Here is a 27,043-nt window from a genome sequence, read left to right as displayed (position 1 = left end):
TCTTTTTCTCTGCCATTTCTCTTTTCTGCTCGAGTTCTAAAGGGTCAATATAATTCTAATTGGGCTGAGAGGGATGCAACTCCTTCACTAGATGCTTCATCAAACTCTGATCACAAAATCAATTCATATGAGCTCCTTTCAGCCTATTGCTCTGTGATGCTCAAATTGGTCAGAGCTGATATTTATATTTGCTTTTCTGATGCAAATCTCTTGGAGGAAATGAAAGCCACTTCTGCCATTGAATGACACAAAACTAATTCCAGCCCAGTCAGAGTAAGAACTTTACCAGAAAATCCAGTAAGAACCCAAACTCTTCCCTCCCATGAGCAACAAAACAAGACTCCTTAAAGGGCAACATAAGTCTATTTTAAAAGTACTTCTGCACAGAAGGTAAAGCAACCAAATACAGAGCTCACTGATATCCTTGGAAGCCACGCTGTGGCTACCCTGTGGCTGAGACTAAAGCTCTGTTCACAGGCTCTATGCCACTGAGAATGCTGAGCAAACGTGCTGGTATGGATTATCCTTACTCTTTGTCCTCAACCACATGGCCAATGTCAGAGGCAGGGTGCCGAGCAGGATGTATCCTTTGGTTGAGGAAGTACAGCTGATACTGTACAAAGCCACAGGTAATGGTTTTGCGAAACTATGTGGGAACGCATTTGGGCAAAGTGAGGTCTGTTAAAGAATGGTCATTACCAGCAGTTTAAAAGATGTGACTTCACACTGAAAGAACTGCATTTAAAGAGATGGTACCTACCTCAACCGTCTTGCAGGTCTCCTCCAGCTGCGTGACTATCCCTTGCACTCTGTCGTTGCTCCCCACCAGGACTGCAATGCCATCACTCAGCTCGGACTAGGCAGTAAGGGGAGAGCAAGCAGGAGGGTTAGACACCATCACACTTCAGGGTGGCACATCTAACAGTGGGGAGCAGGAGACAAATGAGCCATAACATCTTCTTTCCACCAGAACCATGGAAAATTGGAGCTTTACCTGCCCACACATTACCTGCTAGTACTTTGACATTTGTTTCCTCTCCCAAAACACTATGAAAACATTGTCATTTTGAAACTTTTCATGGAGAAGAAACTGTGGTTTGGAAAGGAGGAAGCGCTTTGTTCTAGGAGGTTCTTCCAGATGTTTTTGTCTGAAGTGCTGTTTCAAAAGCCCCAAAATATTCCCTTTGGGTTTGTTGAGAGAAAAGACTGTTTCTCGAGAGGCTGGTTTTTTTAGTGTCTCCATCTAGCCATGCCGCTGCGGTATTTCCCTGAGGACTGTGGCTCTTGGCCCTGGAGACGACAAGAGGTGGCCAATGGATCTGGAGGGACCCGGGCACTACAGACCCCCTGGCATGAGGGCAGTGGGGCCGGGGCTGGGGCTGTGGTGAGAGAGGAAGGGAGAAAAGGAGGAGGAGAAGGTAAAGGCTGAGCCACTGGCATGAGGGAAACCGGTGGAAGAAGGAAATGGCCTGAGTGTGGGGATGGAGATGACTGTGAGGTATCCTTAGAAGAGGAGAGACACAGAAGCTAGTCCCTAGGGAACTTGGTGAGAGTGCTGGGGAAGGTGAGGGGCCCTTGGCACATGGCTGTAGTGACAGAGGCAACCATGTCTGTGGCCTCCATAGCTTTGTAAAGGATTCTTTGAAGCATGCATCCTGCAGCCTCTGGGTTACGCCTCCAGTCTTGGACATGACAGCCCCTTTCCACAGGCACTCTGGGAAGGAAACTATGACTTGCAAATCTCCATGCAAAGGGAGTGACTGGGGGCATGGATTCAGTCCAAGAAACTTCTCCCCCTTCTCCCTCCTTTTTTGATTGAAAAGGACGATATGTAACTACTTTCCTAAAGTGACTTCTCATTTGTAGTTTCCACACACAAGCATCTGTGTGACAAAGTTGGAGGCTGGGATTGCAAACCTGGCCTGTCTGATTGCTTGCCCCACTGGGACCCTCCAGAAAAATGAGCTGTTTATCTCAGGAGGATAACCCAGTGAGTCAGGTTTTAAATTAAGACTGTATTAAAAATAAACAAGTCTTTTACTGGTGACAGCAAGGGCAGAGGATGTTAGGTACATCCTGTGCAGCCAACTATTGAGTATTCCTGCATTCACTTGCAAAAGGAGGTTTTTCACTTAACTTTTCTTAAAAAATGGGATGCTGAAAGGCAAAAGTGGCTGATAGATAACTATCTGGTTTGTAATGGTCTATTCTCCTTCCAGTTCATGTGCTGGAATTCCACTTGCTTTTCTGATCTAAAAGCACTGAAAAAAAGAGATTAGGAACCTCAAAAGAGAGGTCCTCAGCTTCACATCAAATCACTGTCTAAAATGTTTACTCACTGTACTAACAAAAATTGGGACACTGTAATATCTTTCTGTGTGATCTCTCATAAATTTACTTTCCTGTGTTTCTAAACAGTTCCTACAGATTTGTGTAAGCCTTTCACTCACACACAGGAATGGCAAAGGCATCCCCAGGCCCCTTTGGAAACTCGCAGGAAGCCCATGGGAATACTTTCCTGTTGATGGTCCTGTCAGTTGCTGGGAGGACTATGAGAAGCAAAAAGATATTTACCTTCTGTCGCTGGTAAACGTTTGTGAGAGGAGCAACTTGACAGTCTTTGTGGGCACCAAAAACTTTGCACAAGGAGCAGGTGGGCATTTCACAGTTCAAACAGTAGATATTAATTCTCTCATCTTCATGCTCTTCGCACATTGGCTGGTCACACTTCCTTTCAGGTCTGCAAAAGAAAACAAATTTAAAACAAGCTTGGTGCCCATGAGTTTCTGATGACAGCACTTAGGGTATCAGCATGAAATACGGTACATTCGTCTAGCAGTGCCCAAGGCTGACCTGAATACACAGCGTAGACTTAAACCTGCCACATGGGATGATTAAATAGACAACGGTACAGTTTAATGTCCTGACACAACAGGATGTGATGACAATATAGCAACATGACTTCATATGAGGATGGGCGTGTGACTGAACCCTCACTCATATTTAAAAATGTAAATAACCTCACTAAGACTGATCTTAGACTACTTGTGTACTTTAATTAGCATGTTATCTAACATCTGTCTGAAATATGAAACATATGTAATTTCTTTTGGGTTCATCATGCAAAATGTTGGGCACTTGGCCTTAATGCAGCAAAGCTCTTTTGCAGGGGACTAATCTGAAGCAAGAGTTGTAGGTATTGATGGACCTTTATGCCCTTAACTCTCTATCTCTGCTGATGAGGTTTGTGAGGCCCGGGTCAGGACTGTCAATATCAAACAGGACTGGGTCCTTATGGCCTTTACACTAGGCCAGCAACCAAAATATGGTCTCACAAAAATTAATTTTAGCTGGGTGGCACATTCCTAACTTGTACAGTATTGAACTTTTTAACAGTAGGTAACTTGATTGTAACTGTCACCAAGGGCATGGGTTACACAAGAAGCATTCCTCCCCTGTGCTAAGCCAGGAACTGTTACCAGACTATAGCTCAGTCCTGATCTTCTCTTCACCAAAATGATTTAGCCATACACACATAAGTCAGTCCCTACTATTTTAGGAACTGATTTAGTTGTAGCTTCCTTTAAATGAGCCACTTAACTGACGTTCCTAGTGTAAGTGAAATCTTTGGTCCAGTCTTTGTGGGCAGGCTGATGCTTTTCTGAGCCCACGCTTCAGGCTTAGCACCCTGAGCACATCCGTGGCAAGCATGTGAGTATGTGAGGATGTGGTACCAGAGGATAGGGTCAGTAGATTGATGGAGGGAGTGTGCCTGGGGGTTCAAGCCTCCAAAGTTTGCCACTCCTACTGTAGCAACGTTAAATATTCCCAGCATAAGCCATTATCCCCTTCTGCTACCATCTGGAAGGAGAACTATGACTTACCTGTAGCAAGTGGAGCAATGGCATCATAGAAATATATCTTTTCATCATTAGACAGAAAATATTTTCCCGAACTATAGAATATAATGAAATTACATGGAAACATTCTTTTTAAAGCCATTCTGCAGAGCTCTGTAGCAAGGAGGTAACCAGTCACTCTATTCAAGTTTAAAAATGTATCAAAAAATAATTATTTTAGATTATATTACAATAGAGTTTTTCAATTTAATTTGGTAGAGTGGACATGGCATTTACTTTTTAATGACAAAGTACAGGTTTTCTCTTCCAAAGGAAATGGAATGTGATCAATTAGATGCATTTAAAAAAAGATCAAGCAACAAATAAAATGTCTCATGCATTAATATTTTTTAATTTCAAGATGGCATTGGAATTTAAAGGGTTCGTAAGGAAAATCTGTAATCTGCAATATAACACGCTACAGCAGAATAAAACAAGATGGACGCTTCTGAAGGAAGCCAGTATTATTTGGGTCAGATTTCTAACGTACATTTACATAAGGCACTCAATGTGTCAAATCCAGCGTCTTTTCAATGCTAGTCAAGAGAGGTGTGTCTCCACCACAAAAACTGCTTTACATTGTTTGCAAACAATGCTTTACATTGACTGCAAACAGTGCCTAATATATTCAAGTTATAGTGCACCAGTGGAAGGGCCCGCATGTGAGGGCAATAACAGACAATGAATTTCAAAACGATTAATTAAGCATGAAATAGCTGCTTTTCCTGCAAATATTTACAAGACCAGAAGCAGAAACTACCAGAATGTTATTTGACACTGGAATGGTGCCACTAGCATAAAAGACACATTGCACAGGGCAAAAAGGTGACGGTGTCAAGCAAGTTCAGCCAGAAGTAGCCAACCTTCAAAGGTGCTGCAAAGAGCTGGAAGAAACCTGGCAGAACTCCCTGAACTAGTGGGGCCCTGAAGGCAGTGACAGAAGACTAGAAGTAAACAGATCTACAGTCTCCTTCCTAGGCTGTGCAAAAGGAGAGACTTTTAGCACAACATTCCCTGACTTCAGAGGGGATCCTCTAGGTCTATGTTGGTGTAGCAAAGGTCAAAACACAACCTCTGAGTTTAAAATGGTGGCTGCTCCTGAAACAGGAGATTAAAGAGTAGCCGATAGGAAAATGACAGCATGGCTTTAGCAGAAGGAAAGATTTGTCACAAATGTGCTTGTGACCAAAGAAGCGGCAGGTTGCTGAAATGGCCTAATAGCTTTGTGCTCCCTGTGTTCGACTGTTACAGGCTTATTCTTTTCCGTTAAAATTGGGTTTGGCCTTAATGTGTGGAGTGTTGTGCATGTTTTATGGAAAGGAAGATTCTCAGCACTGGTAAGGCCACAACCTGGAGTACTGGGTCCAGTTCTGGGCTCCTCAGTACACGGGAGACATGGACATACTGGAGAAAGCCCAGCAAAGGGCCCTCATGATGATTAAAGGTCTAGAGCATGTCTCCTGTGAGGGAAGGCTGAGAGAGCTGGGACTTTCAGCCTGGAGCCTTTATAAGAGAAGGTTGAGAGGGATCTTAACGATGACCTTGATCTTATCAATACCTTCAGGTATCTAAATACTTTAACAGAGGGCGTAACAAGGATGGAGCCAAGGTCTTTTCAGTGGCACCCAGTGACAAGATCAAAGGCAATGGGCATAAACTGAAACACAGGAGGTTCCCTCTGAATATCAGGAAACACTTTTTCACTGTGAGCATGACCAAGAACTGGCACAGGTTGCCCAGGGAGGTTGTAGAGTCTCCATCCTTGGAGATACTCAAAAGCCATCTGGACTCAAAAGCCATAGTCCTGGGCAACTGGGTCTGGGTGGCCCTGCTTGAGCAGGAGGGTTGGACTAGATGACCTCCAGAGGCCCCATCCAGTCTCAGCCATTCTGTGATTCTGTGATTTGGTGAGAAAATGCAAAGTTGCTGGGCATATAAAGGAGGACACTTTAATTAAGGACATGGTAAGACCTTAGGAAAACTGCTGTTTAGTTAGAAGGCATGTTTTCCTTAGGATTTTTACAAATCCAGAAAGGTCTCTACTGAAATCCTGAATCCAACTTTGATGGTGTTAATTTATTGAGTACCCTAAGATAGCTGTAGCCCTTCCTGTACAATAACATCACCTAGTGCCTGCACCTAGTCAGGGGATGGAAAGAATCTGCATGACTGCATGAGGCTCAGTCAGGTCATTAGTGAAGATATTAAACTGTATTGGCCCCAGTATCAATCTTGGACATACTCCACTAATGACTGGCCTCCACCTGACTTCATGGTGCTCACCATGACCCTTTGAGTCTGGCAGTTCAGCCAGTTTTCAGTCCACTTCACTGTCCACTGTCCACTCTAGACCTTATTTCATCAGTTTGTCAACAAAGATGTTACAGGAGACAGTGTTGAAAGTCTAGGTAAACAACATCCACTGCTCTCCTCTCATTCACTGAGTTAGTCATCTCACTATAAAAGGCTATCAGGTTGGTCAGGCTGATTTCCCCTTCATAAATCCATGCTGACTATTTCTAATCACCTTCTTGTCTTTTATATGTTTGAAAATAGTTTCTAGGAGGGTTTGCTCGGACAACTTTCCAGGGACCAGTGTGAGGATGACCAGCCTATAGATCCCTGGATTCTGCTCCTTGCCCTTCTTGAAGACTGGAGTAACATTTGCTTTCTTCCAGTCCAGTCCTCAGGAACCCACCCCGATCACCATGACCTTTCAAAGATTATTGAGAGTGGCCTTCCAATGACATCAGCCAGCTTCCTCACCCCTCATGGGTGCCTCTCATCAGGATGTCAATTTTTTTTTTTAAATATTCCCTAACCTGATCCGCCTCCACTGAGGCTAAGTCTTCCTTGGTCTAGACTTTCCCGCTGGTCTTGGGGGCCTGGGACTCTTGAAGACTGATCTTACCAGTAAAGACCGAGGTGAAGAAGGCATTGAGTACCTTGGCCTTTTCTATGTCCTTTGCCACAGATGCCCCTGCTCCTTTTAGTGGTGAACCCACACTTTCCCTAATCTTCCTTTTGCTGCTGATGTACCTGTAGAAGCTCTTCATTTTAGCTTTCATGTCCCTTGCCAGATTCAGTTCCAGGTGGGCTTTGGCTTTCCTAACTCTATCTGTACATGCTTGGGCAGTTTCTCAAAGTATTCCTGAGTCATCTGTCCACCGTCTTTTTGCTTCTTTTTTAATGTTTTATTTTTATCAGGAGCTCCCTGTTAATCAAAGCTGGTATCCTGCCACCATTGCTTGAGTTCATGTATATGGGGATAGACCATTCGTGAGCTTGGAGGAGGTGTTCCTTGAAAATCAACAACAATGATGGACCCTCCCCAAACCAGTGAAAAGCCCATCAATACCCAGGGTAGAAATGGGGCTTCAAAAATGGGAACACCATAAAAGTTCATATGGACTTAGGGATTCCTGCAGCTCCATTACACTAGTACTATCATGAATGCTTGGCCCAAGAAAACCACTGGTGCAGGTGAGCTTGGGTCTTTGTCTTGGTGGGGAGTTGGAGAAGATCCAGGTGATCTCTCTCCTCATCTCTCTTGCTGCACAGTCTGCAGGGCTCCTCCTGTGGCTCCCTTGCTTCACGACCTGTGGGCAGGGAGCCCATCTCCCTGGCCCAGCCTATCTGAGGTCCTCAGGCATCCCTGCAGCCCATCCTGGAAAGCCACATCCTCCCTTGCGAGCTCTGGCCGAGGCCTCTGAGGTGTGAGGGATAGCTGCTCCTGGTGGTGCTGGCTACCCCATCCGGCAGCATGTCACCACTGTTGCAGAGCCCATGTACATACACTGCCCTCAGCACAGTGCCTGGTCCCTGCTGCGCACGCTGCTGCGCACGCTGCTGCACACACTGCTCCATCTGTGCTTGGGTCTGCAGGGACAGCCTGTACCTAGGGCTCTCCTTGGTAGGTGCAAGGCAGAAAGAGCACTCGACCCTCCCTGATCAGGATGCAGCTGGTAACAAAGCCCAAAGCACCTTTTGATCAGGAATAGCCAGCCAAGCTCGTTAGAGGCTGCCAGATCTTGTGAGAAGTCACAGCCTCCTGTTGCTATCCTTTCCTGGTGGCAGCAGGCACCCTGATGTTCCTCAGATAGTTCAGGTAATCAGTGGCCTACAGACTTTCAAAGATTGGTTTAACAGACTTTCAAAGATCGGTTTAATATTTTAGCCAACTCTGTTTCCACTGGGTTCAGTCCTCTGCCATCCTTTAAAGCTTTGTAGGAGCCACGTCCTGCTTGAAGAATTCTTTCCTTGTGTTGCTAATAGATTCTAAATTGGGCAACAGGCTACGCTACCATCAGCTGGAATTTGATTAGCAATTGGATAAAAGACCATATGATGTGATTTTTAGTAACAGGAGGGGCTGCATGTCAGGGCTTGGGCAGACTCTCCCAACACCATAGCTCAGCTCCTGCCCCAGCTTTTATTTAAAAAAAACCCAATTCCTTAATCCAAATAGAAACTCAAATCTAAAAAAATATTTTTAATTTTTTTTTTTTTTTTTTTTTTTTTTTTCCTAAGCAGGAGATAAAGCTTGCTCCCTAGCTGAATTCTGCTCACTCTCCTAAGTTCATGTGAAATGCAGCTGGGAGCTGGCACCATTCTGGCACACACACTTATGGTGAATTATACCTACAGGAGGACTTGAGGGGAAGAGGCTCCTGTCTGGAAATCACAGGTGCTGCCAGTTTGAAGGGTTGTCTTGGGAAGAAACAAGGAGGCAAAGGTCACATCTCACCTTTCCTCTTATGTACCTCTGCCAGACCCCAGCGCTCTGTTTGGAACAGACTGGTACAAAAGGAAGAAGTGGAGAAGACTTGATTTCCCTTGACGTTTTGGTTTCAGTGGGACAGCACTGGGCAAAGCCATGGCAGATCTTGCTCACACTCTCATGGGAGCCTGAGGGACGTTAGGCAGATGGAGATAAGCAGCTGAGGCCTACAAAGTGCCAAATAGTTTAGATAATGCTGCTATGCATTGCCGCTGCTACGTAACCCTGACGATAGCTTTCGTTCTAAGGACATACATGAAGGTTAAATAAGCACCTTAACAAACTACATAAACAAATCTTTTGGACAAATATCTCAGCAAATATATGTTCATATCTGTATTTTTTCTATTCTCCCCTTTTATTCATCATGTGTTTTACTTTCATGGAATTTAAAAAAAAGTCTACTAAATCTCTTACATTTCTGTTTAACTGAACTTTGTTCCAATTGCCCATGAACTAAATGGGAAAAGGAGCTGCATTTCTTTATTTTTTAAGTTAAATACAACTGTGAGCTGAAAAAAAACAAAACCAAGAAAGACATGAGGATGCACATGTCCAGCTTATTTGATCACAAGCAAAGTCCACCACCGTAGCTTTGCTGATTCATTTCCTCCGAGATTTTCCTGACTAAAATAATATTTGGGTATCAATGACACACACAAGGGTAGCTTGGCACCGAGCATGAAGGGCAGCAGAAAGGACAATTTTAAGCCAACTTCATGCTCTCAGACGCTTTGGAGCTCCAACCTATGCCCAGCTACAACTGTCCCCGAAGGGATTCAAACAGCCAAGAATAGCCAAAGCCACCGTCGGGCTCCAAAACATTCTCTCTGCTGGCGACTGACCTCCTCTGCCGGAGGAGGGTAGAAGTGCCCTAAGGCATCCCAGGCACTGGACTCCGACACTTGCATCCACATGCTCCAGCAACACCACCTCATTGTCCCTGTGAAACCCAGCTCATTGTTGGGGTAGGATGGGAAGATTGTCAGGGAGCATGTCCAGGATTACACCTTCTTTCAGGTGTACAAAAAACCTTGCTGTACAAAACACCTTGCCATATAAAACTGGCCCTATGGATCCATGCTGGTTGCAAAAGGCAGCTTCCCTGGGTGAGAGCTGCTTGCTTGGTGGCCTGGGACCAGGCTTAGCATCCCTCCCTACCTTACTACGTTCCCCATGGTGGTAACAGGTGTCCAACCCATCCCAGGGAAAGAGAGATGAGAACACATTTTTCTGTTGCTGGATCCATTACACATTCAGTGCAGGCAATTAACATTCAGGAGTAATCTTACTTTTTAGGATTAACCCATTCTTCGGTCCTGATTCTTGTGCACAGCCACACAGCACTAATAAGTATTATTTCTGGCTATTCCTTCTCGTTTATGGAGACCTAAATAAGACTTGATTTCATGAGTTCATATCCCAAGCTGACAGGAATGAAGATTATTTTTATTGAGTTTTGATTTGACACTATGATGCAGGGTATCTTCTGTGTGAAATTCAGTTTTCTTCTTGCACTGTCTGTCCCTCAGTATTTTCTAACAAGATTTGAAATTTCTTTCCCTACTTTAGTATGAGAATGCACAGGTTAAAGACAAATAAGAATTGTCTGAACTGTTTAAAATAAATGATGTGAACCTAGCTACTTTTCCCTTATTCGTGTGACTAGCCATTCATATCAGTAGGGCTTTGCTTGCATGGGTGAATGTCGCTCATGTGAATAAGCATGGCACAATCCCCTGCTATAAGTGGCAGCAGGGAAATCCAGCATCTATTTGGATACGGGTTTCTGTGCTTAGCAAGAGCTGATTTCATTGCACAGCAAACAGACAGGCATGCATGGCAGCACGATCCCTTTCCGCATTTCCAAGAGAGAAAACAACTAAGTCAACCTCACGTGCGCTAAACGGAAAGACCAAAGGCCACCAGCCTCCTAAGCCACGTCTGCTTTTGTGGCAAACCTCCTGTGAAGGGCACACATTCACTCGTTACCTTGTGGACTCCTGCTTGTAGATGTCGATGATGTTCTCCACCAGCAGGTTCCTCTGCAGCCCGTAGACACCGTGCCGGTCAAGGACCACTTCGTGCCTGCAGGAGGGACAGCGAAAGCGGCCTCCCGACGCCATGGTTGTGCCTCCCCTCGTCGGCAGGTAGGGGTTGGAGGCCTGCTCTTGCCAAGCAGCACAAGGAGAGGTGAGTAAGGCCACGCAGACCCATGAAAACCTCTTTCAAAAGCACCGGGGCAAAAACAAGCTTGCAGGAAACTGTTTGTCAATATGCTCAAGGAGAGGGTAGCTCCAAAACCCACCCCAGGAAAGCACCCGGCGACTGCAGGGTGAGGGGCCGGTTCCTCAGCTCACACACGCGGCCGTGTCCCCGCAGCCAACAGGTGACACTTTAATCTGCTGCGAGCTCAGCCCTGGCCCCTGGGGACACTCAACTTCTGCTTTAAATCACTCCCCTGCCCCGTCTTGCCGACTTTTAAAAGCAATCAACCAAAACATGTGAAAAATCTGCTTTTCCATTCATTTCAGCCAGTGCTGCTTGGGAAGCAGAGCTTTCTGTGGGAAGAAACCTACCTGGAAAATGTCGCTGGCGCATTTCCGGCAGAGGTTGTGCTGGCAGGGCAGGATGACCACAGGCTTGGTGAACATCTCCAAGCAGATGGGGCAAATCAGCTGTTTCTCCAGGTTATCCATGGTTTGCTGCTCTTTGGAGAAGGACTTGTAGTTCAGGGAGGTGCTCATCCCTAGCTTTTCCAGGGGCATACGCTCAGGATCACGGCCTCGAGGAGGGGTTTCAGGGTTAATTTCCCTTGAAATAAGTCCAAGGCTGTGCTGCGATCAGAGGCTCTCTGGGTTGCTCTGGCTGGAGGACATTGTTTAAACGAGGGGCCGCAGGGAGCTGGGGCTGTTTTTAGCAGCGCAGCGTCACAAGATGCCACCCTGCCGTGCCCATATAAGCGCGTGAGAGGAGGACAGGCTGGGACAGGTGATGGCTGGCGGGGGGACGGGGGGGCGGCCGGCAGGGCCCTGGCTCTCCTCATTCGCACATGATGGCCTTCACCCCTTGAGGAGGAGGGCGAGTGATAAGCAAACACAACCCGCTCCCCCCCTTATCTCTGCACGGCTGTGGAGAGCGTAGGGCTGCCCCAGTCTGCCCAGCCACACGCCTCAGCCTAACAAACACTCCGGTTTGAGCAAGCAGCCATGGCCGTGAGATGCAGGGTGTAATTTTGCCTGTGTGTTTCAGCAGGCTCCAGGATCTTGCCTTTCCGAGGTGTGAAGCACATGTGGTTGCTGGAGAAGACAATAGGAGTGATGGCTGCATCGGAGCTCAGACACTTCAGGGTGTAAATATGTCACCACCTTGAGAACCAGTTAAAAAAAATTGCCTGCATATAACTGTGCTTAAGTTTCTTCCGGTATGATTTTTTTTTAGGAGCTGTAACATAAGAATCCAAGACGACTATTTAAGCCATTAACTCCACAGCGACTTAAATATGCAGCAAAAACATTATTTGAATTTCCTGACGAGAAAGAGATAGAAGAAATACAGTATGAAAAGCTTCCATTTGTACTGCTAGAGAATAGGTGCTAATTGTATATACTCTCTCTCTGCATAGTTTAATTCAAATATATTTTAGTTTTGGGCACTGCTGTGTTTATATCTGTTTATTAGACACTGATATCCCTCTCAGCTTGGCACATGTTCCAGAGTTATTTTTAAAATGACAATTTCCCAGATAATTTGTGGCATGTGATGCCTGATCTTAAGGGAAAGCCATCTGTGCTTCTACTTGCCAATAATTTATCACACAACTGTACAAGCAATAAATATCTCATCCTCAAATTTAAGCCAAAGTCCCTGTGTGTACTGTATAAAATCACTTTGCCACTGTACTGTACATGTAATCAGAATGTTGTCTTCTCTTTTAATCAATAACTCTAATACTTTCTCTGTTAAGTGTCTTGTAGAAAGCGCTCATGTTTATTCCACATCATGACTATATAGGGCTTGCATCTGAAATATGCTGTAGAGCGGCTGAGCGAGTCCCCTCCGCGTCCAGGGGCAGAGCCCAACTCCAAAGCAGGGCCCTTTATCTGCTTGCAACACCAGTCTGGAAACTGCACTTCAGGGAAATAAAAAAGTGAAGCTTTTCATTGATTTCCACATGAAAATGAGTACTATTCTCTGCACGCAATGGCAATGAATCATATTAAATTAAATGTATTATTGACTATTTTAATTTCAATGCCTCGAATACTTTTTAAGTGTTTGGGTGAAATCCTGTACCCATTTGCAGCCCACCGAGCTGGAATTTCCCCTATGTAAACATACACATTTGTCAGCAGTCACATAAAACCAAATAGATTTTTCTGAAGTCTTGCATTCATGGGAAATTTGTGCTAGCTTAGTTAAACCCGTTTGAAATCACACCTTTGCTTTGACTGCCTGGTGCAGACAAGAGCCTGGAGCCGAGCAGGAGAAGCTGCTCCAGCAGCTGAGCTGTGGACAGCTGGTGCTTTAGCAGGGCTGGCGGGGAGTCTTTCCTGGCAGCAGCGAGAAGATATTTCTCTTCTTCCCCTCCCCTCCGTGGCTGGGTCAGAGGTGACCTTCCTGTCTGGAGGAATTTGAATGCCTCATTCCTACCCTCTTAACTCTGAGTCAGCTGCCCCTTGGGCATCAAGACCTGCTTATAAGGGGCTTTGAATGAGACGAGGAAAGCCACCTTTGCCTGGCGAGGCAGGCACTTCCACTTCACTGCACAGGGAGAAACAGAGAAATTCTGGGAGGAAAAGCTGAAGGTTAGAAATGCCAGTGCACAGAAGCACCTGCATATGGTGATCTAGGGAAGGAGGTGTTCACAGCATGGAAAAAAGCCGGGGGATCGTGCCGCTGTGCCAGCCCTTTGGACGATGAACTGAGGCACCTCTCAGGGTGTAACATGCCTCTGGGATGTAATTCTGGTAAATTTATACTTACCTGTGGTAGCCCACAAAAGCCTCCTGTTAATAGGCTAGGTGTGACACCTGATGCATCTGCAGAGGACATCTGATGGCAACAAGGTGAGGTCTCAAGAGTCTGCTGCAGGTTTTCCCCTTTCTGTTTGCTGAAGCACGCTAACACGGAACAGATAATAAACAGCACAGCCACAAAAAGAAGCTGACAAAACAAAGATAAACCCGTCTTCTGCAGCCGGGCCTAAGCTGAAATATTTTTCTGGCAGGAATATGTAGTTCAGAGACATGAAAAATTAGTACAGGTTTTTCTGTCAAAGTATTATGAACCACAGCAGTGATTGCTAGGTAAAGAAATGCAGAGGCTTAGCCGTGCTTGCAAAGGCTGGATGAAAAGTGCCAGGAAAGCCACACGTTGTATGACCACACTGCAACAAGGAGGAAGAGAAGAGCAACGCTCAAGAGGCTGTGGAGCCATGGGGCGGTCCTCAGCAGGTCTTCAGCAGGGATTGCTTGGGCTGGACTTCGAAGGAGTCGCACTGAGAAAGCCCGGCACCCTCCTGTCTCTCCCTGGCAGTGCTGTCACCCTTCTCTTCCTCGCCTTCCACACCCGCAAGGGAAGACCACCAACACGCACAGCTGTCCACCTCCAAAGAGTCACCAAGCCAAGCCTCACAGGGGGACTAACAGACGGCAAGAGGACCTGCTTTAACCCCAGTCCTGGACAGAAAGTCTGGGTGTCTGCCAGACATCACCAAGAAGAAAATATCATTTTTTAATGATATTTTTTGCAGTGTTACTTGCCCGGGAACGTTACCTGGCTTTGTTGACACAACCAGAACATTAGGTCCTAGAGATATGCTTGGTTTTACAGACGTTGCTGCAAACTCCTCTATTTTTGCAGCCGAATAGCAGCTTGCAGGCTGTCTGTGGACTGACGGCCAGGAGAGCCTGGGAGGCTGGCTGCAAAGCAGTGGGTTTAGGAGAGGGATTTGGAGGAGGAAAGAGAGGTTGAGTGATGTCCAGGTTCAGGTTTCAATGCCATAATGACATCCCTGGGTTTTGCATTCACAGAATTCCCCTCTGCAACCTCTTGTACCAGTGCTGTGAAGCGCTCATGTGTCGGTCACAGAAAATCTGCCCTGTGGCTCTCGCATGGCTGGAAAACAAAGAGAAAAAGCATATTTTTACCAGAGGATAACTCCCATGTGACTTACCTCCCCACGGAGCCCAGCAGAGACAAAGCCCGCTCCGCAAGCACCAGGCTCCTTGCCCAGGCGTCCTCACCCGGACCTGGTGGGTGGTGTGGAGCATCCCGGTTCGCGGGGCGACGGTGCCCTGGCCTGCCGCCACCCCACCTCCCGCCTGTCCTCGGGGACGAGCGAGCACCCCGACACCCAGCCCAGGGGTGGGCAGACCCCTCCACCGGCAGCCACCTAAAGCAGGTGGGCAGCTGCCCGTCGTCCCCTGGGCAGGGAACGACACCCATGCCCACCCCGCTGCCTCCGGCAGCTCCCCACACTCCCGAGGCCGGCAGGGCTTGCCTGAGGACTTTGCTTGACAGCTCAGCTGCTGGAAGAGGACGGGGCTGGTGCGTGCCCTTGCGGGCCAAGAGAGGGGAGCAGCCACCGTCGCTGGGACCCCCAGGCCCACCTGCCTGTCTCCCCCCAGCTTTGCCCTGCCTTGCTCACCTCTGGTGAGAAGTCCTGGCTCCCCAAGCAATACAACATCCTAACACAAATGAGGCTGCTGCCTCCATTTCGGCCCACCTGAATGTGAGATTTAGAGTAAAATGACAATGCGGCCCTCCCCTCTCCCCATCCTGCTAACTCTGCTTGGTTTTTGGACTTGAAAATATTTGCATTTGTAGACAAGCATCCCTCGGGGAGGTAGGAGGGAGGCTCTCCATCCATCTCACCTTTCATCTGTGCCCATTTACCCTGCAGTGAGCAGTCTCTCAGCAGCGGATGGTGAGCACCAGCATTTCCACCTACAGCCAGCATGTTGCAGAAACTCAAATTTCACTTACATTTGCTACAACTTACTAAGCCAATGAGCCAGCTATAAGATGAAGCCCTCCTACCTATACAAGTGCAAACTGCAAACGGTATCTTGCATTTCGTGATTTTATTGTGATCGCTGAACATCCCACGATAAATACTGAAACTACCCTTGTATGCGACTCAATTTATGCAGCCAAAAAGAGCCTTTGCAACAGACAAGTGCTTTCAAAAACAGTTGCCTTTTGAGACTGACAGTTTTCCACTCAACATATATATTTGTCTTTGTGTACCTCATACATGATGATAGGCCATATGTGGTCAGTATTTGGAGACCTTCTAAAAAGAATCTGAGAGGCGGTTTCAGATCTCCAGGAAAACAAGGGCCAGCACAGGACATAACAACATCTTTCAAAATTTCCTTTTGCACATACAAAATCAAAGCAGCAGGGGCAAGCTCAAAGCATTTCTAAGGGTGAGTCCCTGGGAGCACATCAAATGTGCAGGAGCACAGGATTTCAAGGACAAGCTACAAAGATCAGTCAGAGGGATGATGTCTGCCCTTTTCTTTCGAGTAGGGGATGGACACTGACCCAAGCTGAATTGTGCTTGAAAGCAGCCTTCTCTGGGCTTAACCATGCTCAAGGAGCTTCCACAGTTTGCAGCAGACAGACAGAAACATAGAATAAAAGGGCAGATGAACTAGATTATAATTTCTGTTCCAGATTCATCAGCAGTACCAACATAAATTATAGTGGACAAACCTCAGAAATTTGGATTAAAAGACCCTGAAACAGGGAGACTCCGTGGACGAACTCCATCAGGGAGTCACCTCTCCTTGCCGTGGCTCTGCCACTGGCGGGACACGAAGCCATGGGGTCGCTGCTCCCAGCTGCCTGCCTGGGAGAAGGAGGGTCCTATGGCTTTCTGCTGCCCTCCAGCAATGCCAGCAGGCCAGCGTGGACCTGAGTGTCACCTGGCTTTAGGGGCCACAGGGAAACAGAAAGCCCAACCAACAGAAAGTCCTGGTTTCCTCACAGTCCTCGAGATCAGGATGAGAAACAGTGGTCAGGCCATACCCTTTCAGGGAGGCAGCGTGGCCCTGAATGGTGATTAAGATGAGGTGTTTATCATCTTCCCTGCAATTGCCTGTATTCCCAAAGTCTCAAAATCAGCGAGCCTGAAAAGACAGGCTACTGGTGCTGTGGAACTAAACATGAGTTTAGTGGTTCAGCATCTCCCTGAGCCATACACAACTTTACAAGCCCAGAGGTTCCCAAACCCTCATCCCCTCAACACATTACTGGTAGAAAGAGATGTACATTTCACAGGCAAGGCATAAAAGTATGTCCAAAGCACTGCATGGAGAAAGAACTACATGTGGGGAAGAAATAGCGCCGCACTACTGCCTACCTAAAAATAGGTCTTCTCCAGGGCTAGGGACAAGTTTCACAGATAACAGGCACAGGCTTGCTTTTCCACACCCCCAAATATGCCCTGCAGTGAGAATGAGACGCGAAGGAAGAAAGGATATAAATAAAACAAAACCAGTTAGAAAAATGAGAGAACACACCAGTTAGAAAAGTTGGAGAATCCTGCTTCCTGTTGGAGGTAAGCGACCAAGTGCTTTACTATTTTAACACAGTCCCCTGCCTTTTAAACGCAGCCCTGACCCTTTCCCCTCTACTTTGCTATCACGGCGTCCCATGGGAGCCTGCTTGTGAGTCATCGCTACATGTCTCCCCTGCTAGCAGAGAGGAAGGAATGATGGGTCCTCCTGGAGCTCCTGCATTTTGTGGAATAATATGGATGTCGAGTGCTGGGTTAGCAGTGGAGGAGTCGGTACTGTCACAGAGGGGCTGGACGCAAGTGGCACAGCCGGGGCAGTGCTAGGGGGCCTCCCAGGCATTCCAGAATTTAAGGAAAAGGCTATTGCAGAATTATTACAGTAGGAATTTTGACTGGGGTACAGATTTGATTTCTGTTCTGGCCTTAACAGGCCATAGCACTCCCCTTTAAACCCCGCTGCTCCCACCCCAGCTCTGTTGTTAGGAAAGGGGAATGATGTTCAATAGAGAAGCGGCTTGTGTTTCACAGCACAGATCCAGCTCAGGCTTCCCAGCTGGTGTCAGCTCATCACTTTGCAGAGATACAGCCCTGTCCCAGTGTCAGGTTTCTCCCCAGCCTTGGACTGCTCAACACAAGCCACTCTTGATGCTATTTCAGTATGTGCCCTCCATAGCTCAGCTGGCAGAGCAGAGGAGCATGCGTATTTTTTTCTCCAGGACAATGCTGAGGTCTGTAGTTCAAAGGAGAGACTGGTTTTAAGGTTATACTCAGCACATGACTTTACACCACACCAGAGACCTGCTGAGACTCTGTCCCAGCTCCCTAGGCTGGTCTAGGTTATGTTTTCATCCATCCCCATCTTGAGGGTCATTCCTCCAGGACAGAATAGAGATTCAGTGCTGGGAGACAAAGGATTGAACATTATGGTATTAGAACTAAAGAAATATACTGTGTGTGAGGGCAGGAAGGTTTTTACACAGCACAACATTACTTGAACAGGTCAAGTGCCTGCTTAGCACATGACTGGTGACAGAGGTGGTACCTCTGTCCTTTAGCTTTTTTTTCAAACTCCTCTGTTTTCCTTTCATGTGTTCCTTTGCCCTGTAAATGCTCTTTAGGCATATAGCAAAACCAGCATGACTACTCATTTCTGAGTGCCAATGCCTTTTTTTCTTTTGAAAGTCATATTAGAAGAGGAAGATTGCCTTTTGGCCATTTTCCAGCCAAGTTCTTTCCCCCTCTCCCTTACATGAGATCCACGTGAGCGTAGGGAAGTGCAATGCATGACAGAGAGATGCAGGTGTTTGCAAGGACAACAACAGCTGGAAACACCTTCAAGTCAGGCAGGAGTTGAATGAATGCACTTTAAGCTATGATCAGGGATGCCATCCACTGTGACATTGTGTTCATTGTACCAAGCAGCAGTCTATTAGATTAACGTCTTTTTGAATTATCACTTCAGGAAGCATCTCAAACATGCCGGCCCACATCCTCACACATGGTGTTGCATCCCCTTCTCCCATCAGGCTGTTCCCCAGGAGTCAGCCTTTCTGATTCTGGCTGAGTTTAGGGAATGCAAGGGAAGAAAGGGCAGACAGCAAGTTCTTTGGCTACAGAACAAATCAGATTTTGGGTGCCTCTTCAAGGGCTTTGCCCTTGCCATGGAAGGGGCAGCTTTGCAATAAAATCTGTGTTTTGCATGGGCTGCCTGAGGATGCACATCTCTCACTGTCTAGTCCTACCTCCCTGCAGTCAGGGTTGGGCAATACCAACAAGTAGTTCATGGCAGCAAACAGCATCATAGTAATCTGATTTGGGGCTTTCTCCCCCCTCTCTTCCCCCATTCTCCCCCTGCCTCCACCTCACCCTGCCAAGCACAGCCTGTCCCCAGCCCAGAGGGCAACGCGGCTATCAGCGGGGAGGGAGGCTGCTCTGGTGCAGGTGCAAAGTCAGTCCTCTGATGGACCTGCTTGTTGTGAGTTTTGCCTCCTCATGCCACTTGTGTCGCTGTTTTTCTAATGCCGTGCGGTTGCATCTCCCTCACCTCTGCCCCACTGCAGGTGTGCATGGAATATTACTTCAGGGAAACCTTAGGAGGTGACAAGCTGGAGCAGTACACAGCATGTTTCTGCTGCTTCTGATAATCCCAAAGACTGTAATGCAAGCATGAGACAGGTGATAATAGATTTATGTATGGGTAGGCTACAAATCACATCTCTTCCAGTTACATACATAGTATGGCCTTGGTGCTATTTCCATCCCTAATCATTGCTATGAAGCACTTCACAGTGAGGCGACAGCTTTGCAGCAGCATCGCATTGTGCAGAAATTTGTATTCAAGGTGCCTTTTAGGCCTTGGTTCCCCATATCCCAGAGTGATGCGTCTGCCACTTGCCATCACACTGCCAGGACTGGGGCCACTGCCATCCCTGACCTCCACCAGAGGTAATCCCCAGAGACCTCACTCCTGCTGCCAAAATGGGGCAGGCATGGCAAACACTATCCTTTAGCACTCCAGAGAACATGTCAAGGAGCCTGACATGAGTTAGGTGGCCACAGGTAAGAGTTCACCATAACCTTCAGCAAGCAATGCCAGGGGGCAACCAGTAACACTGAAATCCCACTTAATGCAGAAGAGATGAAGCAAAAATGCAAACAAAATCATTTATCCTTGAAAAATCCATTAGTATCCATCCAAATTACATGATATTATGGAATACTCAGAGAAGCTCCTACCCTTACTCATCTAAACCAGGAAGACCTCTCACCCGTCACCAGCTGGTGTGCAAGTGATTGCCCTGAGAAGGCACAGCGCTTCCTTAAAAGCTTCCTCTGCACATCGTGGCTCAGGTTGCATTCATTGGGGTGCTCCTGATATGTCAGGTCTCATAGGCAATTCCTTGGGCTCCTGGCAGACTTTAATCTGAAATGCATCCAGACTGGCTGCTCATTCCCAGGAACTGAAGTCAGCCATCGTCCACTTCCAGGGAAGTATGAACGTCTCAGTCAGGCATGAAGAAGGTGACAACTCTCCCATCCGTTCTCTGGTGACTTCTTAATATGTTTCCATGTGAAACGCTCTTTACACCTGTGAGGGACTGAAAGAGTTAATGCCTCAAACATTGTGGTGGGGCAAGTTCTGCTTAGCGAGGAACTCTGCGTAACAATGAACCCTGCCTAGCAAGGAACCCCAGGTGAGAAGCAGCCCATGGTCAGCACCCGTCAGCACAGGAGGGGGAGGCCGTGCCGGAGGGTGCGCAGCTCCCTGTGCTGGTAACGCTGTCCTGGTGTGCTCAGCAGGGACATTTACTCTCCAAACGGCCCCCGAGTCCCAAAGGCTCACCAACTGCTCATGACACCCAATTAGCCTAATGAGTTCGAGTGCCCACCCGAAGGAGGGGCAAGGATGACAAAAGGACACAGAATGTAGCCCCAGGTGAGTGAGTCCACCGGAATGGGACTCCTCAGCTGACTGAACCAACGCTGGACCCAGGACTGGTGAAATCTTTCTCTCTTCCTTCTCTCTCTGTCTTGTTCTCTCTTTCCTTTTCCATAATCCCTACACCTCATCCCTTTAGACATAAACCGTTGACCAAGTCTGGGACTAAGCGTGGATCCAGCCACCCCTGGGCTCCTCTCTGACATGGAGTCTAGAAAGCAAGGGGGTCTGCTCTGAGCCTTGTGACTCAATGGGAGGGCTCCTCTTATTGCCTTCCCTGAACTGATTCCCAAATAAGTAAGGCCTGTAGTCTATGTTTGGTGATGTATGGTTAGCACATGCTACACAGTTTACTGACATAGTTTCATGCCAGTTTTGGTGGTGAGCATGCCAACTCTTGTTGTGAATGAATAAAAGTTGTGTTTTGTGAGTTAAAGGATTCCTGGTGTTGTTTCACCTTAATCCTGACCTGGGAATCAGCAAACCTGAGTCATTGTCCTGAGAAACTGCCACATGACAACACCTGACCCTCACAGGTTGCACCAAGCTCGAAATTGAGAAATAAAGCGTGTGTAGCAGGGAGCTCCACCTTTTTCTATCTTAGCGATTCCATTTTCGTCCTTTCCCTCACTTTACAGCTGGGGAGGGTTTCTGAGGGAAGCATGCCTGTCCAGCACGTGGGAGGCAGCAGGATCAGTGCCTCTGCTCTCTGGCCCTGGGCTGGTGTTGTCCCCACTCCTCTCTCGGCCCCCCGCGCTGCAGGAGCCGTGCAGGGGGGCAGAAAGGCGCTGAGCTGTTCTTCCAGGGTAGGGAGGAAGCTGTGCTGCCAGCTGGTTAACGGGTATCTCCGTGCGGTCGCTATGTGAAGCCGCTTCGTAAAACTGGAAGGAGAAAGATTGCAGAGGCAAGTGGAAGACGCAAAGGGGAAAAGACACAATAACAACGTGTCCTGGTTTCAGCTGGGATGTAGTTAACTGTCTTCCTAGTAGCTGGTACAATGCTATGTTTTGAGTTCAGTATGTGAAGAATGTTGATAACACTGATGTTTTCAGTTGTTGCTCAGTAGTGTTTAGACTACAGTCAAGGATTTTTCAGCTTCTCATGCCCAGCCAGGGCACCTGACCCAAACTGGCCAACAGTGTATTCCATACCATGGGACGTCCCATCTAGTTTAGGAACTGGGAAGTGGGGGAGGGAGGGAATCGCCGCTCGGGGACTGGCTGGGTGTCGGTCGGCGGGGGGTGAGCAATTGCCCTGCGCATCATTTGTACATTTCAATCCTTTTATTACTACTGTTGTCATTTTATTAGTGTTATCATTATCATTATTAGTCTCTTCTTTTCTGTTCTATTAAATCGTTCTTATCTCAACCCAGGAGTTTTACTTCTTTTCCTGATTTTCTCCCCCATCCCACTGGATGGGGGGGAGTGAGTGAGCGGCTGCGTGGTGCTTAGTTGCTGGCTGGGGTTAAACCACGACACAACGTAAGAAAGGAAACCACCTGTGCGTGCACAGCGGGAAGTCCCAGGATGTCCTCCGCATTGAACAAGCCCTTTGAAGTGATTCCTCAAGCCCAGCACAACTCTCCCACCTCCTCTTCTACTTCACAGCAACCTGCTTTTCATCCTTCCCACCTCAACCTTTGACTCCTTTATCCCCTTCCATGAAGGGAGTGGACTGTCTCACCCTCTCCCTGAAAAGACAAGTCCTGTCAACCACAGAGCAGCCTCCGCTTGAGCAGGCAGAAACTGCTCCCCTCGCTCCTGATCCCAGCACTAGCTTGAAGCAAGACATCTCCTCCAAACCAAGGCTGACTAGGCGCACACACTTTGCCATATGTCCACCAGAATAATGATAGCAGGCAGGGCAAAGAAGAGATGTTTACATTATTAGAGGAAAAAAAAAGAGAAAGAGAAAATGGTGGCATTCAGGCATCAAGCCAGTGCCTTTCCCATGACAGCACTCTGGCTTAGTACTTGAGCCAAGGTATTGTTAGCTGGCCAGGTAATGCTAAAGGAATGAAACCATTCTTATTTTTGCCAAGAGGGAGAGACCAGCATGTCTCCTGGATAGGGAAGAAATAGGAGGAGCTCCATACTAAAGCAGTGGACCTCCCTGGAAGGGAAGAATTTGGGTTTTTAGGAGGAAATTAGACATGAGAGGTGCTTTGTTCCCCCACGAGGAAGTACTTCTTGGTCAACACAGCCTGAGGTGGAAGGTGTGGAGGAAGATAGCGTCTCTGCTCCTCAGTGTGTTAGGAGAGCCTGCGGCAAAATGCCTGGATATGAGGGAATGGCCTTGCTGATTTAATCTTCAAAGCCAGTAACTGAAGCCTGGTTTTCTCTCATTTCTCCACCTACCTCTTTTATAAGTTTATCTATCTTGGCAGCTGTGAGTAAATGTTTTTATTTGCTTTTTGTCTTAACCTGTCTCAAATTAAATATGATTTCAGTGTAATTGGATACTAATGACCCGTTCCTTGCCAAAGGATGTGGTAAATCTCCACGTAGAGCTTGGGGCATCTTACAAGCACTCTGGGTTGCCAACTTGTTCTCCATAATATCCAAAGCATTACTGAATGTGCTTTCCTTCAGCTGCAGGACTCCTGTGGACAGGCAATAGCCAGGAGGGGATAAGTGTCTTCTAGAGATGTATCACGCCTTCTCATTTCCAGCTCTTACCTGTATTCACTCCCTCCCCAGGCCACTAGCCTGATTTTCCAGCTCTGGCTCCAGCTTTCTCCAGGCACAATGATGGTTCCCTGCTTGACCAAGGTTTTGCCTCAAATCCTTATTCTTGGCTGCAGCCCTCTCTGGGGTTTGAAAAGGGCCCATCTCACTGGGACCTGGCTTCTGAATTGCAGGGCACCACAACACAGCTGTTCTTGCATGCAGTACATGCAGCATTAGGCAAAACTGAGTGGCCTTGTTTGCTCAGAGCAATTCTGTTAGAAGTGCGTGGAAATCTGAGAAACTACCCTTGTCTAACATCATCCTTCATCCCATCATCGCAGCAGGGGTAACATCCCTGGGACTGCTGAGCGAATACATAGGAGCTCTCTATCCTGCCTAGCCTGGCCACGCGGTGGATCATCTCTCTGACTGCCAACTGGAGGAATAGGTGCAGGTCCAAGCTGCCCAACTAGAAAAAAGGTGCCACCTCCACCCCCGTGAACTCCTGTTTGCAATTACATTCTTCCTGTTGTTATACACCCACCAGCCATTTGGACATGCTCACTCCCTTTCATTCACTTTGTGGTTTTTCATTATTAATTCAGGCGAAAAAACCCAAAACCCATTTGCAAAAGAGGAGCTATTTGCAAGTCTCTGCTTATGAAGGAGCTGCTCCCCTCAGTGCTTACCCCTCTGCACTAGCCTAGGGCAATCAGGAGGAATTTGGCCTTGTCTTCACCGCCCACCTTACTAGCACCTGCAAAAAATAAAGAGAGCAAGAAAGAAAATAAAGAGAGGATGAAAATAACAGCTTGAAAGTGAGGTGTCTGTGGAGGCAGACAGCAGCTCTGCCTCTCACCTACTGGATACCTGCTCCACTTCTCACACCTTGCTCCCACTCCACGTCTTCTGCTTCGTTGTCTCAGCATGATCCTTCTCTTTCGGGCTGCAGTTTGACAAGCAACTGCAGGGGGCTGAGCTGCTCTGGCCAGCGGGATGGGGCAGCCTGTGCCTCACCTTCCTTGTGCTGGCCCCAGCTGCAAGGTCCGGTCGCTTCATTTGCACCAGCTGAACTGATTCACCTCACTGACTGTTAGAAAATTACCCATGTCTTTGCTGGATTATCAAGTTGACTGAGGTGCCTGGAGTGACCACAGACCACCAGAGCAAGGACAAGGCAAGCTGTGTAGCTGGGTGCAGTGGAGAAGAGGGAAGGAGAAGTGAGACCTCGTTACTTTAGAGCAAGGAGCTGCTAAACTGGCTCATCCTCCTTTCAAACCTCACCCTCAACATCCTCATTGTTATCCAGAATGTAATACCTTCAGTACTGCACAAGATGGTCCATGACTTGAAGGAGCGCTCACAAGCAAGTCAAGCCAAAAGTCATCACTTATCACAGTAGTCTGGCAAAATCACTGCTGCTGAGGGAGGTACAGTAGCAATGTGTGTTCAGATAGGAGCAGGATGGGATTCACATAACCTGCTGCCAGGGAAAATGCCGGGAGCTGTTGGAGGCAGATGTTAATCACTGCAACCCTAAGGAATGGAAAAAAGAGCCATTCATGTTTTTTCATGCCCCCTAATGTCCAATGCTGGCTAACTGGGTTTTTTTGTTGGTTTGCTAAATGAAGCTAGGCTAAATGTGTGGAGCTTGTTTTCAGTAGCTGGGCTGTCTGTGGTACAGACCTGTTTATGAAAGCCTGAATGGACAAGTGTCAGGCCAGAAATCAAACAGCAATCAAAGGCTACTATCCGAAAGAATCCAGCAACTCACTGACACCCAGGTTATTATCACTGATGGGCCAACACTTTTGGCTGCCGTAAGGTCAGTGAAGGGCTCAGAAAAGCAGGCAGCAAAGCGTCACCAAGAAGTCCTGAGGCTGAATCCAAAATGTTACTAATCTGTGAGGTGTTCCCTGGCTCTCCCTGGAAAACCAAAGCTTACTTTGCACCTGATTGACAAGGAAAATCTGGAAAACAAGTTCTGGGATGTTGTGGCCTTTGCAGAGCATACCAAGTGACCGGGACCACAGCCACTGGGGCACTGGTCTCCTTCCTGAAGCACCAGCATGGTGCTTTTTATGGATTCAAAGGCAAAGCCCTTCTTGGCAGTCCAAAGAGAATTGTCTGAGCTGCAGGAAGAAAATACGGGGTACAGACCAAGAGTAACTCAGAGCTTGGGGCAGGAACTAACGTGCAGGCGTGAGTCAGGCACGCTGTAACGGGAGAGGTATCGGTGTGACAGTGGCGGGGGGGTTACCTGGAAGACAAGGTGCTGATGCTATCTTGATATCTTCGGAGCTGCCCTTATTCCTCTGCATGGATCGGCTCTGTGCTGCACCACGCAGCCTGTCCCAGCCCAGCAGGCCCTGTCTGTCTGCTCTGGGGTCCTTCTGCAGAGGCTGGACCAAGCGTGGGGTGAAGGCTACATACAAGACTCTTCTGCTACAGCATCGTGGAAGCAGAGGCAGATCCCACCTCCTCCATCCACCAGCTGGGATTCCTCCTCTGGACATCAGGGGAGCAGACAGGCTCTGCTGGCCCCAGGGGCTGCTGGAGGTGGGAGGAACAGAATTTACGAGCGAACGGGCATGACACAACTCCCAGTATTTGGGAACTGGATGATACAAGGATGTTTTTCTTTTTTTTTTCCTTTCGGCATAGATATTGCAGCAGGTGACACGATGTGACTTGTTCCTCGCTTGCAAAGCTCTTCATCACGGTGGAGCAACACCAGATACGGAGCTTGGACCCGGATGCCGGTGGGGGAAAAATGGCATTTCTACTCCACAACCTCCGCCCCGCTGCTGGAGAATTTCGGTTTCCCCACTCCAAAAACAACAGCGCAGCAAAGGATTAGGGACGGGAGCAGCACCGGGGGCCCAAAACTTGGGGATCAGGGTGTGCAGGACTTTGATCCTGCCCAGTAGACCCGCGTTTTGGCGGTGTTGGGCCTCGGGGCCGCCCCCCCCCCCCCCGGGGCTCCCTCCGGGAGCCCCGGGGGGGGGGGCGGCCCCGAGGCCCAACACCGCCCGCGCTGCGCGGTGTTGCCGCTAGGGGCCAGTGGCGCAATGGATAACGCGTCTGACTACGGATCAGAAGATTGTAGGTTCGACTCCTGCCTGGCTCGCTGGTGTCACTTTTACTCCTCCCGACCCCGGCCTGCTTTCCCCCCTGAGGTTCCCACTCAACCGGGCATGGATGGAAGCTTGGAGAAAAAACAAACGAACCAACGGGTGGGAAGCTGGAGACATGGATTTCCTCATTAGGAGATACCTTTAGTTAAGCTGGTACCTACACATCCTTGGGAGCTTTCAACTGGGTCAACTCCATCTCCAAAGAGATTTATTTCAAAAAAAATTTTTGCTAATTACATGGATCTTTCCCAACCCCACTGGGAACCTCAGCACCAAAGTCTATTCCTGGCATCTTCCAGTTTTCCACTATCACGCTCTGGTTCAGCTGACTCCAGAGGATGCTCGCTCATCTGGCTCCTGCTGCTGAGATGGGGCAGGTTTGGCTGCTCTGGGGAGCTAAAAACCATGTCTGAGTGCCCAGGATGTCAGTTGAGAGAGCTGCTGTTAGCTGAGTGATAACTAGGTAGATCTGGTGACCCTGAAATCCCATTTAAGCCAGGTGACAAATAGGCACAAATAGAAGCATGTGTTCACAGTATTCAAAACAGATACACTGACAAGAATACTTAAGTCAAGAAATAATAAA

The 27,043-nt window shown here is 47.9% G+C and overlaps 1 protein-coding gene, 1 long non-coding RNA gene and 1 other non-coding gene across 9 annotated transcripts in view; 2 read left to right on the top strand and 1 right to left on the bottom strand.

The window, feature by feature from the left end:
- Positions 1-11,839, bottom strand: part of TRIM55 (tripartite motif containing 55) — a 38,592-nt gene extending 26,753 nt beyond the window's left edge. The window contains exons 1-4 of one of the 5 annotated variants that reach the window (XM_069779448.1): positions 11,259-11,839; positions 10,672-10,844; positions 2,575-2,740; positions 761-856 (exon numbers count right to left, since the gene is read on the bottom strand). In XM_069779448.1, coding sequence (XP_069635549.1) covers positions 761-856; positions 2,575-2,740; positions 10,672-10,844; positions 11,259-11,447 — 624 coding nt within the window. In that variant the 5' untranslated portion in view covers positions 11,448-11,839. The remainder of the gene's footprint in view (positions 1-760; positions 857-2,574; positions 2,741-10,671; positions 10,845-11,258) is intronic. The other 4 variants (XM_069779451.1, XM_009920640.2, XM_069779449.1 and 1 more) reach the window with 4 other exon arrangements.
- Positions 10,634-12,934, top strand: LOC138684771 (uncharacterized). 3 transcript variants are annotated; one of them, XR_011324037.1, is made up of 3 exons: positions 10,655-10,872; positions 11,214-11,369; positions 11,935-12,934. It is a non-coding gene; the product is annotated as an uncharacterized lncRNA (long non-coding RNA). The 3 variants fall into 3 exon arrangements; XR_011324038.1 differs by having other exon boundaries at positions 11,932-12,934; XR_011324039.1 differs by lacking the exon at positions 11,214-11,369 and having other exon boundaries at positions 10,634-10,872.
- A 13,443-nt stretch (positions 12,935-26,377) lies between these two features.
- Positions 26,378-26,450, top strand: TRNAR-ACG (transfer RNA arginine (anticodon ACG)). The gene has a single exon. It is a non-coding gene; the product is annotated as a tRNA-Arg (tRNA).
- The last annotated feature ends 593 nt before the right edge of the window (positions 26,451-27,043 follow it).

Source organism: Haliaeetus albicilla, chromosome 3, assembly GCF_947461875.1.
Source record: "Haliaeetus albicilla chromosome 3, bHalAlb1.1, whole genome shotgun sequence".
NCBI classification, from domain to species: Eukaryota; Metazoa; Chordata; class Aves; order Accipitriformes; family Accipitridae; genus Haliaeetus; species Haliaeetus albicilla.
This window is presented reverse-complemented; position numbering and strand designations above follow the sequence as displayed.